The sequence below is a fragment of the Cajanus cajan genome, chromosome 3 (genome assembly GCF_000230855.2).
Source record: "Cajanus cajan strain Asha chromosome 3, NIPB_CcT2T_4, whole genome shotgun sequence".
NCBI lineage: Eukaryota > Viridiplantae > Streptophyta > Magnoliopsida > Fabales > Fabaceae > Cajanus > Cajanus cajan.
In genome coordinates, this window is record NC_138519.1 from 75,931,890 (window position 1) to 75,948,806 (window position 16,917).

A 16,917-nucleotide genomic window follows, 5' to 3' on the forward strand; every position below is an offset into this window, starting at 1 on the left:
ACAAAGTGAAATGTTTCTCACTCATTTTTTTTGTGTTGTTTTCTTGTAATTTTTGCAGCAATCATCAACATGATGTTAAGGATGTCGGTGATGAGGCTCAATCCTCAATGTTAGTTTTGCTTTAATAGGACATGTAACACCGAGAATTAGTCAGGACCAGTTAGAATTTGATTCTTGCTATTTACTTTGAGTAGTTTAATTTTTATTTCCATTGTAATTCTTATTTCCACTAAGTCTAATTTATGTTAAAATATGATTCTCTTTACCTCTGTGAATTTTGACTTTATTTATTATATTGAAGTTATTCAGTTTTTCTTTACTTTCTAAATTAATTGATAATCAATCAATATAGCCTTCGAGAAGACAACCTTACTCATCATTGTTACAAGTTGACTTTGGTACGTTTGTCATGAGATCAACGGTCAACGATTGCATAAGTTGCTTAAACAATCCAATCAACTCCTCTTACCACGGAATAATAGATAATAATGATTTATACAAGAATGAATGATTACCTTGGTCTTAACCAAAGTACCTTCATCTCAACTCTGCCAAAGTATCTTACACTTGACCTCAAACAAAGTATCTTAAACTTGGACTTGGGGTGTACATAAGTTCATCCTTGTCTAGAGCATTTTTAATTAGCTTAAGTGCACTTTAGCTTGACATTTTTTTGGAGCATCTTCAACTTGACCTCAACTTAGGTATCTTCAACACAATTCAAGCCTGGACATCTTCAAGTTTATCTTGAGTAAAACAAATTAATTTAAGATTCATGAACTAGCCTAACGCAAAATACTTGTGATCTTTTTGGTCATGGATTTTTTTACAAGGGATTTTGTTTTGTGGAGTTTTTTTGACCTTGACCCAATATAGACTAGAGCCAAGTGGGAGTAGGATAGGTTGATCCATTTTAATAACTCTAATTATAAAATAATATTATAATATTAAATTTATCGTAACAATATTTTATATAAATAATTATTAATTAAATGAGATATGACTTCAAAGTGACCCAAAAGGTCACAACTTCAAAGTAATCAATATTTAATTATATTTATTGGTATTGTCTGGAGTGTTTTTGGAAGTCTAATTAATTTTGTCTTATATGGAGAGAATTAAAAAATTAAATATTTGAAAAAAATAAGAATATATATGTATATGCTAAGAGTAATTTAAAAAAAATTTGTTTAAGACAAAGTTTAATACTATTAATTAAATTAATTAAATTTTTAATCATTTGAATTAGTCAATTAGGTTATATAATGTGTGTTTTTTTATTTTAATTATCCAACCTCTTGATTCTAAAGCGTGTGGTTCAGCGGTAGGGGTTGATCCACGCTTAAGCAAGGTCAGGGGTTCGAATTCTGCCTTGTGTATGCAGCCGCGTTAAATCTTGGGGCCAGCTATCCTACCCTTTGAGGTGCTTCCAACGCTTGATTTTGAACCTCAGTGATTTGAATGTTAGAATCTTTACCTGAATACATCCCCTTCTTAAACTCGTGAAGAACACATCTTAATTCAAAATTAACAGCGTTCATTACAAAATAATATCATTAAAGAAAAACAGGGGTGGTGTTGGAAAAATGTTTATCTCATGATACACGCAAAACATATACCTATTGAGATGAGAACTCGAGAATTATGTGTTAGATATGGGCCACCATATTGCTTTGGTCAAAATGGACACCAAATGATGCTGTTCCTGTCCCCAGAAAAACTAATTGTCACAAGTGTTTGCGATCCATAATCATAATCATAATTAAAAATATTAATTAATATATTTTTAAAAAATTTATAAGGAGCATGCGACACGACTTATATGCACTTAAAAAAATTATTTTGTAAATTTGTAGTAGATATCTTATAACAATACAATATTTATCACTTAAAACTATTTTTATCAACATCATATATATAATATATGTATATAATATATGTTCCTATATTATTAAAAAGTGTAAATATAAATTATTAACTTCCAACATACATGACTTGAAGCATCCGAAATTAATATCATTCCTTATGGTTTTCGTCTTTGGCTCCCGCTTCCGAAACAAGACTATATATAATTTTTCTTCAATTACACATGCCGTATAAGCATGTTTTCATTACATGGAATGTTCTTATTGGAAGCTTTCCTTTTCTAAATAATTTATCATTCAGAAAATATTTATGAAGAGAGTGCAGCAATTCAAGCAACAGTGCGCATATGTACGTATAATATTTATTATTTAATTTGCCTAACTGAATTCACTCATTATATACAAAACGATCCTGTCACGAGTCAAAAGCATAGAAAACTTAAGCAGATATCAAATTCTAATCTTGCTACATGGCATGGGTAGTTGATGTTTCATTTTCTTCTACACAAACAAAGCTGGATATTCCTATGCAAAATGCTTTCGATCAAAAAAATGTATACCTCTCAGTCGTACATATATAAATAAGATAATTTAAAATCAAATTCATTTATTTAATTATATATTTTTTTATCATAACATGTGTTAATTTTTTATTTTATATTTCCCTTTAATTTGAATAATAATAGCCATCCATAAATATTCTATTTAGTAGTACATTTTGTCATTATCGATCTTTGTTGATATAAACTTTGCCTAATTGGAGTTGAATAGTTAATTTAGTTTATAAGTCTATGCTTATAGTAAGATACATTGTACTGATAAGTAAATTTGTTATCATATGAAAATATTAATACATACCATCTACATCAATACCTTTAGTATAATACATTTTATTACTATTGAAGACTATCTTTAGCAGGAACTAACCAAATCATACCTGTCAAAAAAAAAATCATGAAATACACACATATGCTATTTGTTTGGTTCGTTGTTTAACCAATTTAGAGTTATTAATTATTAATTATCGAATCTCTTGATCAATAATGGATTCTAATGAAGGAAAAAATTGAAGGCCACGGGAATAGTATTGATGCAACACGAATTGTGTTGAAGGAGAAGACGTAACGCAATTGCATTTCATTTTAACGTGATTAAGTTTATTGACCATTTGGTAAGCTGACTCATGCACAGAGACGATTACTGGAATATCAACTTCAGACTTGTAATCGTAATCGATGTTACATCTTCAGAGGAAATAAATTAATTAATGAAACAACTACTACCGTAAGGGAGAAAAACAAAGGACTACTATCATAAATTGATGATGAATGTCTCCACGATAGTATCATCTGCATGGATTACGCACGCAATATGCAAATATATATTAGATCATTACACTATAAGGTGACTCCAACGAATAAGGAATACTTGAATGTTTTGTCAGTTTAATTGTTTACCATATAATTAATTGCTATCCGGCTTCTAATGTTTATGTTTTATTTTCAATGTAATTTCCCGATTGTTAAATAACTTTTATATATTAAATACAAACTATTATATTATATTAAAATATTATCAAATATTTTACCTTGATTAAACAAATTTCAAAAATTCTTTTAACTTTCTATATTTAATTTAATTTATTATAATTATTTATAAATTAAATTTTAACATTTTAAAATAAAATTGTTATATTATAATATAAATTATTTATTACAAATTTTGAATATAATTATATATTTCAAAATATTTATTTATATAAATTTTAAATATAATTTATTATAAATCTTAGTTATATATAATAAATATTTAGAATCTACATTTCACATGAAAATGCTAGTTTATTATTAATGCAAATCTCAACTTTCCTTTTGTCCCGGAAGATATATTAAATTCAATTGCAATTTTTTCCTATATATTTTGATTGACCTCGTTATTCTAACCCATCAATTTGTTGTTAACATGTCCCAATCGCAGAGACTAGAAGTAAAAAATAATGCAAACTAAGATTGGGTTATAAATATTATAGACAAATGTGGTATCAATAAGAAAGATTATACTAATACATTATACAAACAGTATATTATGATTAATTTGTAAATTTTATTTTAACTCAATTTTACAAAATTGATTTGTAAGATGACAGTAATATCTATTTATAAAGTTTTTATTTATTGATTTATCTTTAATTAGTATGGAACTTATATTTTTTTAATATACTTTCTCATGTTTAATATTATTAAATTATTAAATTAGTGTAATATAATTTGTAAATTTCAATCTAACTCAATCTTACAAAGTTAATTTTTAAGATAAGAGTTAGTTTCATTTATAAAGTCTTTGTTTGTTAACTTATCTTCAATTAATGTGGAACTTATATTTTTTTCAATATACTTTTTCTTGTCTAATATTATTAAATTTGGTGTATAGATAAATTAATGGTAAATAATCATTTTTAATAATCTAAAATTAAGTGAGACTTGAATTTCCGCCCCTTCCCCATCCTCACACGCGCACATGTGTGTATATAAATATATGTTACAGAGATTTCAGTTTTTTTTTTTATGTAAAAGCTTTCTGAACATACCTTGTAACAATAGATATCGTGTTATTGTTTTGAACATGTACAAAACTTAATTATAAGTTGTTAATATTATTCTTGAGTTAAAGTTAAAATTTTATTTTGATGTTATATATTTATATTTACTAAAGTTAAAATTTTATTTTGATGTTATATATTTATATTTACTACAAATTTCAATAATATATCTTCAATTAAAATTAAAATTTCACTTTCATAATATATACTTATATTTAATACAAACTTCAATAATATGCATTTATGTATATTATTAAAGTGAAATTTTAATTTTAATTAAAAAATAATAACAGTATGTGTATTGTTGTATTTAAGATTTATCCTTTAAACTTTTACTCACTGACATATATATTAATAAAGAATTATACTAATCACTTGTCATTTGTTCGAATAAATATTAGGCACATTTAGTAGGGAGACATTTGTTTAGTTAATTTGTTTTATTTCTTTCGTAGGAAACAAAAGATTCATGTAATTTGTGGTTGTCTAAAAGGGTATTATATAGGATCTTTACTTCATGGTAATTATGTAGTGTTTTGTAACTCCTTAGTCATTTTTTGAGCCACTTTGCCTTAATTACATTTTAGTTTTTTTTTTTTTAAAAGAAATAAGTTAGGATAATTTAATCATCATACTAAAAATATTTTAAAAATTTTCATCTTCATTCTAAATCTCACAATGTTGGAGGGGAGATAAAATTAGATGAGAAGAAATTTTGTTCATCTCCATCTTCCTCCCCCATTTATTCCCTCTTAAAATTGAACCAAACAAAAAAAACTTAATAAAAATATCTCAATTTCTCTTCAATGACACTAAAAAATACTATGTCAAATGATTAATAAGGTTAACTTAAGTGAGAAAATATCTTAATTACTCATAATCTCCTCTTTACCTATTATTTATTGAAATCAAAACAAAACAAAACTAATTAAATACATTTGGTAAAATTTTAATTAAAAACTAGAAAATTTTATGTTTTTCTTATTTATGATTTTTATAAAAATATTTAATTTTTAAAAAACATAAGAAATTAAAATAATTACTTACAACAAACAATTATAACTACAAGTACTTGAGTTTTACCTACACTAAATATTTGTAAGTAGAAGTGATTTTTAGTTTTACCTACAAACATTATGTCTATAAGAATAAAACATTTGTAAATATATGACACTTTCTTTATAATGTCATAATTCTCTTACTCTTCCTTCCATGTTAGCAATTGACAACCGCGTAAGAAGAAATGTTCAATTGGGTGTTAGTGAACCTACTGGTCAATTTTGTCACATAAAAGAAGAAATAGTACCACACATTTTTTTCTCAAGTAGGGAGTTTAACATATATAGTATATGGAAGAAATGTCCCAAGTGAGCATTTATATTTCCTATCTTACCCAAAATCCCAGCTCAACATTTTGACCAATTTCCATGTAAACCCCTCTCAAAGATAGAAAGTAATAGGTGGGGGGTTGTTTGGTGCACATTCATTTCGACCATTTGGGGTTATAGAAATAATTGTGTTTTTAGAAGTGTTAACTTTGACAAATTAAAGCTAAAGCAAGACATGATGTTCATTGCGTGGTCCTGGCTTAGGATCAACAAACAACATTTCGATTTCAATTTTGATCATGGTCAATTAATTTTGGAGCATGCATGTCTTCTTTCGCAATATAAGATTGGATGAACATTGCTGCATTTTGTATAAAGTTGAAGGGTCTAACAAGTGGGTGAGACATGAACAAAATATAGACTACAATTAGTTTGGGTAGTAAGTTGTATTTTTTTTTAGTTTAGATATGTGTTTTGTTTATGAAAGATGGATGGTTTGTGGATTAGAGGGAGAAGATAGGCTATGATAGATTAAGGTTTGCATTTAGTTGAAAGCTTTAAATGTGTATGTTATACCCATTATCCTCTTTCTCGATGGAATTCTTCTTTGTTGTCCCAAAAAAAAAGTGTTGTCAAATTAAGCAATCAATTCAAGATATTTTTTTTAATAATTGAAGTTTAAATTTATAAAAGTAGATTAAATTCAATTATTTGATATTGATTTTTTTTTAATTCAAGAATCCTAATCTAAAACAAGTATTGAACAAAGAAATTTATAGGGATTCACAATTATTTTATAAGCATATTGGTTTTATTATTCAGAGACAAAGCTAAACCTAAGCACAAGTAGCTAGTACCTGGAGTTAGTCATACAAATTTATTTCAAGACACCAAAACAATGTCCCAAATGTGGTACATAATACATAAAGGAAACCAAAATATACTCATTAGAACTTTAAGTTAATCCCAAAAGTATTTAATAGCAAAGAAGCTAAACCGACCATCTCCTGTAAAATGCTTATCCATAAACTTCAATGCATTTAGAAACCAGTAATTAATGGCACGAACTTGGGTAAGTTGGCAAAAAAACAATGTTCAGTTCCAAGAGTCATAAAGCCATAATTATTTTAAGTAGTAAAGCTATGAATCGAGTGTTACTGCAATTGACACTCTTTGTAACCACCATGTTCCAATAGCATATTTGTGTGCAAATTCAATTACCATTAGTATGAGCTATTGAACTTCTACGGTGTCAAGATCATTTTGATAAATATTTTAAATTAGCTCCAACACATCACTACACAATGAAATTTGAACTAACAAAATATATGGAACAAATTATCCAACAATTTTAGTCACACCATCAATTAATAATGGTTAGGATTAGTATTCTTTCACTCCTCACATACATGTAGTCAATTTAAGATATATCTCTCAATAATTGAATATTAAACTTATAAATATAGATTAAATTCATCTCTTTGATGTCAAAACTTTTGTTAAGACAAGAATCATAATCTAAACAAGCATTAAGCAAAGAAATTTATAAGAATTACTACAAAAAAAAAATTATCTTGTAAAAACACAATATTTATAATTAAAAACTATTTTTTATCTATACTATTAATATAATATATATCAATAAATTGTTAAAAAGTATAGATATAAATGATAGTGACATATAATATATATAATTGAATTTTATTTAAAATCAATACCTATATATTTTATATTTATTATGATACTTTTTATATGTTACTGTATACAACTTTTTTAATAATAAATATTCACATGCATCTAGTCTTTTATAAACAAATTGATTTTATGAACCAAAGACAAAGAAAAAAGAACAAGTAGTGCCTAGGGCTTAAGGCTAGTCATACAAATTTATTACAAAAGACCACAAAGATATGCCAAATGTGATACCCCATACATAAAACACACCAAAATATACCCTTATTAGAACTTAGAAGTATAAGTTAACCCAAAAGTCTTTCCTAGCAAAGCAGCTAAACCAACCATCTCCTGTAAAATACATAACATAAACTACTATGCCTCTTGAAACAAGTGAAATATATTATTAGTATTTTGAATTTTTATTTATACATAAATTGCTTTTAGTTACGTACCAACAAAGTTAAAATATAGTTAACAAAGAATTAAAGTCTTTTAAACATGTTAATCATAATTCAATTCTTAATTATTCTTAATATATTTCTAATAAAGGTAGATATCTTTGTACTTTCTTACTTTATATATCCCTTTAATTCAGAACAACCAATTTTTTATGTCTAAGGTTGGCCAAAGTATCCGCGTATTTAATTCCTCCCACGACAAACGCCAATTACCTTTGCTTTACCAATCACTCAAAATCAAAATCCTAATGGCTTCAACGGTAGCAGCATATGGATATGAGATTCCACAACCATTGTCAAGGGATAGTTAATTACTACTGCTAAAGAGTGTCTGCATCAGTCATAACCTGATAAAGTTGAGAATGTTGATCCCAAGAAATATTGACCAAAGTTGAAAGCTCTGCTAGCAGAATAAATATATATTCAATTCATTTCCCAGATCGATTACCCCCTTGAGAAACCTTGGACCTTACCAAAATAATGCAGTTCTAATCACACATATCCAATTATAATGGATTATATATATCCTCAAAAACCATGGTAGTACTTAGATGTTGATTTAATGTGTGCAGGTAGAGTGTGTTAGGCTAGTTAATTAGTTCACAACAGCTACCTTACCTCTTGCCCATAATTTGTGTAGCACGGTTGTGAACCTCCTCCGATATAATTATATATATGAAATAAAGAAAATATGTTAAATTAGAGGCTGAGCCAAAATTTTTAAACTTACATATATGTGTGTGTTCAAACAAGCTATAGCTCACATAGCCTGTGGAGATTATATATTGATAAATATTAAACCGATCGAGTTGTCAAAGTGTGCATAAAAGAATGCATACCAGGTAGTCAGGTACTAACTTGAAGCAGCTGTTGTGAATCATGGCTGAAATTAAGGGTACCACTTTGGAATTAATTGGAAACCTAGCTATATAGGTAGAATCGGAACTTCATATACATATATACTTGCACCTATGAATCATGTCCATATCTAAGCTATATGATATCATTGACCAATTAATCCTCGTGAAACGTATATCTTTTCAACATGCTCAGAGGGCACAAGTTTAGCTCAAATTAAATCAAGAATATTCCAGCAAATCATCACCTCGCTCGCAGCAATTAACAAGATGGTTGACTATTATTACCCGAACCTTGCAATAGCACACAAAGCCAAATCATCGACCCTTTATGCTCAATCTCGTCAGTGACGACACCATGCGGCAACAATCCAATTTGTTAAGGATGAAATACCCTTTCAGAGAGTTCGTGTTCGATTTCCACACCCAGTTTTTGCTGCTGCGGATTCATATATACACCTTCTCTATACTCGATCTCTTGCGAATAATATTGCATAATTCGTTTATAGCTTGCGGATCTGCCTACCAGCTACCATCGTAATTCCAGGGAGGGATCCTTTACCTCAGCTATATCTATTGCGGATCTATGCACCTTATTATATGTGATAAAATGTTCCTCTAAGTTGAATTATATATGATATTCATGACTCCACTATGATGTACTACTAAAAACATGGCTAAATAATACTATTTAATAATGTATATCTATGATCTTATGAAACATATCAACTTTTATATATGTCATCATTAAAAAAATATATAATTTGTAAAATTTACTTCGGTAATAACAAAAATTCACATTTCCTTATACAATAACAAAATTTGACATATACTTGAGAACATGGGACTCAATTATCTTTTACTTATATTGAACCTTATTAATTAGTAAGATAACAGTTGTTGAAAAGTCTCATGTCTTATTTTTAGAGTGTTTTAATATGTTGGACAACTTTTTATTCAATGAAACTAAATGAGATATAATTAGTTGTTAGATGAAAGTTAACAAATTTTATATATTATGTACAATATATAGATTTTATAACTTAAATGAATTTAACAAGTTAGAGGGATTTTCTTTTTTGTTATAAAACATTGTAGGTAAATTAGACTTTGGAGGTTTACCAAGAACCATGTAGACCTTAAAAAGTTAAAAAATAAATAAATAAATAAATAAATAAAACACTTATATATTAACTATGGACAAAGTCTTTGCATTAGTAATGGAATTCAAACTCACATCTTGTCAAATATAAGTCTCATCCTTAATGGTTAAACTATCATTTCTTCACAATATTAAAAGTTTACTATAAAGGATTTGATAATAATACAATTGATTGATTCACGAGTAATTTTAAAATATAATAAATATGGCGTTTATACGTATAGCTAGTTAATTTTTAATACATATTAGAATTTTAATATAATTGCTAACTATTAAGATAAGTCTAACGGTCAAAAATTGAAATATATGAAATAAAATTTAGGTTTAATTTTTATTGTCGTTAAAAAAAATTAAAAGATAACGAAGTTTTTAATATAACTATTGTAATATTATTTTGAAATTTTTCTTTACAATTTTTTAAACACGTGTCCATGCAATATTTTCTTTGATTTATTTATGTTGCACAATTTCGCAACCAGAGTTTAGTTGCAAAAAGGAAATACATAGGAGATTACATATCATGGTAATTGGTAAATAAAGGGAGCAAGGTATACTTAAATATTTCTTTACGTTTTGAAATGTAAGGTTTTGGTATATTTGCTTTTAAGGGAAAACAAGTGGGTGTGGACCAATTCAATTCTGTGATGCACACATTTGTGTACGCAGATATACTTATTATAGCTGCTTTATTCATTATCACTGATCGACGTTGTTATTAATCTTAATTTTTGCTTGAATATTTACTTGGATAGGATAGCATATAGCTTAAGGTTTAGTGGTTGGTAACATTGCAGATATCTATTGTCAAGACGCCAAGTCTAAATTTTAGTAACACAAATATTTCTGTACGAGTGTTGAACTTGAATTCACAAAACTAATATTGATTTAGTAAGATTCAACTTGGTTTAGAATGGGTTTAACTTAGGCACGCATTTTAAATGTGACCAATCTACTGTGTTACCTAAACGAACTGATCATCAATCAAAACGATCGAACAAATTTAATAATACTTGTTATCACACATTCACACTACTGCAATGCACCCGCGTTCTCTCTCTATATTTATTTTATAGGATAATGACTTATTCACTCTAGGATGAATTATATAAAAAAAGTACGCCTGTTTAAATTGTTCTACAAAGTAAAAGTGTGTAAATATATATATATATATATATATATATATATATATATATATATATATATATATATATATATAGCTAGTAAATCATCTCGTGTTCAACTCCATCAAGAATTCGAAAATTGTTTATATAATTTTGGTTATTTAATGGCCAAGGCTAAAAAAGTATGATCTTATATACAAATACACCTTTCTTGATTCTATTATGTAAAGATGCTTAATTAGACCGGTGGCTACTCCTTTTTATTTATTTATTTTTCCAAGTGGTAAACTAGTAAGGTCTAGAATAAGGCAATGTTTTGAAAATTCCATATTAAAACAAAAAGGACTCCTATTAAAAAAATTAAGTCTCTGTATTTACGCAAGTTTATTTCTCCCTTTTATCTCATTAAAAAAAGAAGAAAAAAGATACAATTGATAGGTAACAACCTCTTAAATTAACTTTTAGTTTATATTAGTTTCTTATTGACGTATTTAAACATATGAAACTTGACTAAAATATTCAAAATTCTGAGTCGACCAATACAAGTCTCTTGACTGCCAACTTTGAACCAACGTAACATATGAAACTAAAGTTACTAAAGTATAGTTGTTGAAGAGGTGAACTCACTTTATTGCTTTTACATTGCTTGTGTAAAATAAAAAATAAAAAATAAAGGTTTTTTACATAACCAGTTTCAGTTTTCACAACCGTGTGAACCCTTGTACTTATGAGGAGTAGCGTAGATTTTGTAGTTGTCTTGGTCATAATCATATATAGCAGTATAAATGAAAATGTCAACAGAAGAAGAATAGGGAAAAGAGTGCAATTATTTTTGGGATTTTACATTTATTTGCAGTATATACTGTTTTGGGGAAGATTGAGTTAGTGGAGTATCTCACGCTTCGAAACCAAGCAAAGGAGTTCGATGATGTGGCGTTTTCTGACGCAGACGTAGCACGTGTGGACCGTGTCGCCTCCCTGAGCAACACGTGTCATTGCCCACTAATAATTAAAAAATCAGAAAATACCAGCAAAGAAAACTAAATTGAGTGAAATAAACGGATAAAAATAAATAAGAGAGAAATTGAGGTAGTGGGGTTAGAGGACTTTGGAGTTGAATTTTATATATAAATAAGTAGGTGGTGGTGCTCTATCCCACCTTGTTATGTGCATATTCTTAGGAACTCTAAGTCTCCCTCTGCCTCTCTCTATATCTCTATATCAAAATTAATTTGAGGCCTCCAGTTGTGGAGGATCAATTCCAATTCCAAGTAGATTTTGTTGGCATTTGTGTTTTGTTGCAAAACAGAAAATGGGAAGGCAACCTTGCTGTGACAAAGTGGGGTTGAAGAAGGGTCCATGGACTGCAGAGGAGGATAAGAAACTCATCAATTTCATCCTCACTAATGGCCAATGTTGCTGGAGGGCTGTCCCTAAACTAGCAGGTCTCCTTTCATTGCTCCTTCTCTTGGTGCATGTCTTAGATTATGATTGAAGCCACTCATTTCCTTAATGGGACTAGTCGAATGCTTCTATAGCAATTTGGCTATGATAATCTTAAAATGGTTCATTAATTTTTGCATTTCGGTCTTTGTTCCCATTCAAAGACAATGAAAGCAAGCATTAAAAAACCATCTTACAACATGTTTCGATACAAGTCCAGAAGAATTTTTTCAGAACTTTTTTATAAAAAAATTCTTTTTTTCAGAAAAAAAATAAATCTTAAAAGCTCATTTTAGATGATATCCAAACAGACTCGTAGAGATGTTGTTTTCATCTTTTGAAACATGAATTTGTGAATATCTTTTAAGCATTTTAATTGCAAGGAAGGAAGAAGTATCAAGGGTTGTGTTGTTTTTCTTTAACATCATTATCTGGAAAGGGTTGTTGAGTGGTGTAGAGCCTCGAGTTCATTTGCATTTTTAATTCAAACTCTCAGAAGAAGAAAGTGATCACTATGGTGACTTAGCAAATTTGTTTGTTCCTTCATGCAGGGCTGTTAAGGTGTGGCAAAAGTTGCAGGCTGAGATGGACAAACTACCTGAGGCCAGACCTAAAGAGAGGCCTTCTATCAGAATATGAAGAGAAAATGGTCATTGATCTCCATGCTCAACTTGGCAACAGGTATTTTCCTCACCCACTCTGTTTCCCCTGTTCTGCATGCTTAGCTATTCCTTAATGAACATTTTTTTAATTAACTGGTACAGTACTCGTCTCAGATGTTTATTTAAGAAAAATATTTAAATAATAATAAATTTAGATCTCTCAATCATATAAAAAGCAATATCTAAATCCAAGTTATCATTTCTATAATGCATGCCCTCAAGTGGTAATTTGTTTATTCTTGTAAGAAAAATAAAGACATGGTCCCATAATATCATCACACACCTAAGGAAGAGACGAGAGAAGACGTGTAAAAATTGCAGACCAAGTCTTTTTCTTTGCTGTTTTCTTCCTTAGAATTATTTTAAAAAGAAAAGAAACTGTTTATAATTGCAGTTCTTACAAGTTGACTGTAAATGGGAATCATTAATATAGAAACGAGGGCCAAGTTTGTCTTATGGGCAAATTTTCTGATTTTGTAACTTCCATGACATAGTAAAATATACTTTTCTAGTTTCTAGTAAACATAAAGTTCTTTTTCCTTTGTAAATACTCCCTAGTACTTTTCATGGACCTTATGATGTCCTTTTTTTATTTTAAAAAATTGGGGTTCCTTTACTAATTACTGATGTCCTTCTTTTTTTTCCCTTATGCAGATGGTCCAAGATTGCTTCTCATCTCCCGGGAAGAACTGATAATGAGATCAAGAACCATTGGAATACCCACATAAAGAAAAAGCTCAAGAAAATGGGAATTGACCCTGTTACACACAAGTCACTTTCCAACACAACTGAACAAACTCAACCAGATGAACAACCCCATCAACCAATGCAAGAACAACATCAGCAACAATCTTTCCCACTTGAGAAAGACCCGAAATTTGAATCTCAAAATGATCAAAACAAGGAGCAAGAGAAGCCAGAGACTTCAATTGAATCATCAACCATCACTGAAGCTAAGGAGGAAGAGCAAATCATGACACCTCTATTTGACTCAATGGAACTAATGAATGAGTTCTGCACTGATGAAGTTCCCATAATAGAACCAAATGAGATTCTAGTACCCTCTGCTCCCTCCACTTCACCAACCACTACTACAACATCATCTTCAACAACGTCATCTTCTTATTCAAATTCATCCAACTTCCTTGAAGACCTGCTGCTACCAGATTTTGATGATTACAATGATAATAATATTGACAATAACAATAGCAGCATGACCTTGTGGGATGATGACTTTATTAGAAGTTTGAATTGGCTTATTAATGATGATGATGATGGTGACAGAAACCAAGTGTTTGACGCTCCTCTAAATCAGTACCCAAAAGTGATCATGGATTCAGAATCTTGGGCCTATGGGTTGTTTTGATTTTTTTTTTTTTTTACTCCCCACTGCTTACTTGTATTGTGCTTGTAAGTTGTTGCAAAGAATAAACGGTAAATCAGGATTTAAACAGAACCTCATATCTTATTTAGTATATTATTCACTACTTTTTTGTTCCTCAACTTTTCACCTTACGATAAAGGGAAAAGATATATATGTATATGGTAGTGCAAAGGTGTTGATTTGTTGATGTTGGACATGGCATACTTGGTCATACTGGAAACTTTGGAGTCTTTATTATCAATCAAATGAAACTTTAGTTTTTACTGTATAAAAATGGGGGAAAAAGAATTTAAATGTATGCTTTTTTTTCTATTCTTAAATTTTGTGATAATCCAAAATATTTGTAAGATGTAGTTGTCCTTTCACTATCAATTCAGTCAATACAAAATTATTAATCATACTTGTTTAAAAATGACCCGTCATTAAGAGTTTTGGAGTTATTTTTAGAGTTATTACAATCTGATTGCAATTATGAATGCATAAATAATATTTATTTGTAAACTTTTTAATAAAATAATAATTAATAACAGTAATTATAGTCATATTTGTTATATTTATTCATAATTTTTTTATGAGTCATTTCATTTTATATTATCTCATTAGTTAATTTGAGATTTTTAACATACTTAAAATTCTAATATCATCTTTAAAAAATAAATTAAGAACTCAATCTTACAAAATCGTAAAAATTACTCTTTATCACTTATATATACTATTTTAATCATATTTATAAATGATGTGAGATTTTCAACATATATCAAATCACCAAAATATTACAATTATTACTATATTAAAAATGTATTTTGTGATTTATTTGTAATTTTTTTGTAATATAAAAAAACTAATGAAATAAAATCGATGAAATTTTTAATTACATACACAAAAGAAAGTCAACAATTACGATTGCATTAGTCATATTTATTTATCCGCAATCTTATGTATATCAAAGACTGTGACGAAATTATAATTATAATTATAATTACATTGCAATTTTTTTAATAAAAAGGTATAACCCCTTTTTAACTTGGTTGACGTATTGAATCCTTTATACAAACAACTTTTGTAATTATAATACAATTTAAAACCTTGATATTTTTCAATCATATGATTTCCTATTCATCCTTTGTTAATTACGTTCTTCATCTCCGTCTTTGTAAGAAACAACATGTACAATTGAGGCTTTGCAATATGAAGAGTATAATTGAGTATAATTTTTGTAGTTTTATCTTTGGAATTAAATTTATGATAGTTTGAAACCGCCTCAAAAAAATAACAATTACAATTTTGCAATAGGGAATATACCATTTGTATAGCTACGAATTTGAAGTTTTGTCGATTGCGATCACCATTGACATTTCACATTTGCCACATAAAGAAATAAACTAACATGGGTTTGCACCATAATCAAATTGAATCAATAGCAACAATACTGCAAAAAAAGAACTATCACCCACAATGGAAGCAAAAGTCATAAGGGGGTTACAATAAGTTGTCGGGTTTAACTTTGTTAGCTTTTGTTTTTGGTAACACATGCTGCAAAAGGCAAAAGAAATAGAATTTTTTAGGGGTCAGCAAAGACTTTTACACACTACATTTAACAGCAGTCATTTGGAGAACACTTTTGGGACCTTGTTTGGTGAAAAGGTTGAGCTTAATTTGTTAGTGGGGAGACAGAGATAGGTTTATGACAAAGACTGGTCTACGGTGTTTCACTGCTTTACAATTTTGATCTTATATTAATTTTTGGGAAAAAAAATCACATAAACTAATTTTAATTTCTTCTCATATTCATAATTGGTTGGGAAGGAATGCATATAAAGAATTAAAACTTGTTTAAAATGGTATGAGTAAGTCCTGTTCCAAGCTACATCATATTATACATTAAGATAATATAAACTTAAAAACATAGACATGTAGAGAAATAAAGGTAATGTGATCATACATGAAATAAAAAATCAAACATCGTCATATATTATGTGTTTGTATAAAATGTTTTTAAGTATAACGTATCTTGAATATAATATTATTATTATTATATTATATAATCTAAAATGCTTCACTTGACATGTGACAATAAAAACAATAACTTTATACAGACACTCTGTGTCTTATCATAAAAATAATAATTAAAAAATGTGTCATTAACTTTAGAATACTGAGACAATTAAATAAATTAGTTAAAGTGTAAAAAAGTAAACAAATAATTGAGGAGTAAAAAATAAAAATAAAAAATAAATATCAAAACAAAATATTTATTTTATTAATATTATAGATGATTAAATATTAGTTCTATTCTTTTCACTTTTGAGAGGAAGAGTGTTAAAATGTTATCTGTTAAATAACAAAGATAATATGAAAGAA

At 28.3% G+C, this 16,917-nt stretch overlaps 1 protein-coding gene across 1 annotated transcript; it reads left to right on the forward strand.

Moving 5' to 3' along the window:
- Positions 1-12,211: 12,211 nt before the first annotated feature.
- On the forward strand, positions 12,212-14,628 carry LOC109797816 (uncharacterized). Its single transcript, XM_020357963.3, has 3 exons — positions 12,212-12,512; positions 13,062-13,191; positions 13,827-14,628. The coding sequence occupies exons 1-3, from the start codon at positions 12,380-12,382 to the stop codon at positions 14,536-14,538; spliced, it is 975 nt and encodes a 324-aa protein (XP_020213552.1). The 5' UTR covers positions 12,212-12,379; the 3' UTR covers positions 14,539-14,628.
- Positions 14,629-16,917: the final 2,289 nt, after the last annotated feature.

Excerpts from the sequence above, each read along its gene's own strand:
- LOC109797816 (XM_020357963.3), top strand. The coding sequence starts at position 12,380 with ATGGGAAGGCAACCTTGCTGTGACAAAGTGGGGTTGAAGAAGGGTCCA. Across the intron at positions 12,513-13,061 it reads GGCTGTCCCTAAACTAGCAG|GGCTGTTAAGGTGTGGCAAA; the intron begins GTCTCCTTTCAT and ends TCCTTCATGCAG. Across the intron at positions 13,192-13,826 it reads CATGCTCAACTTGGCAACAG|ATGGTCCAAGATTGCTTCTC; the intron begins GTATTTTCCTCA and ends TCCCTTATGCAG.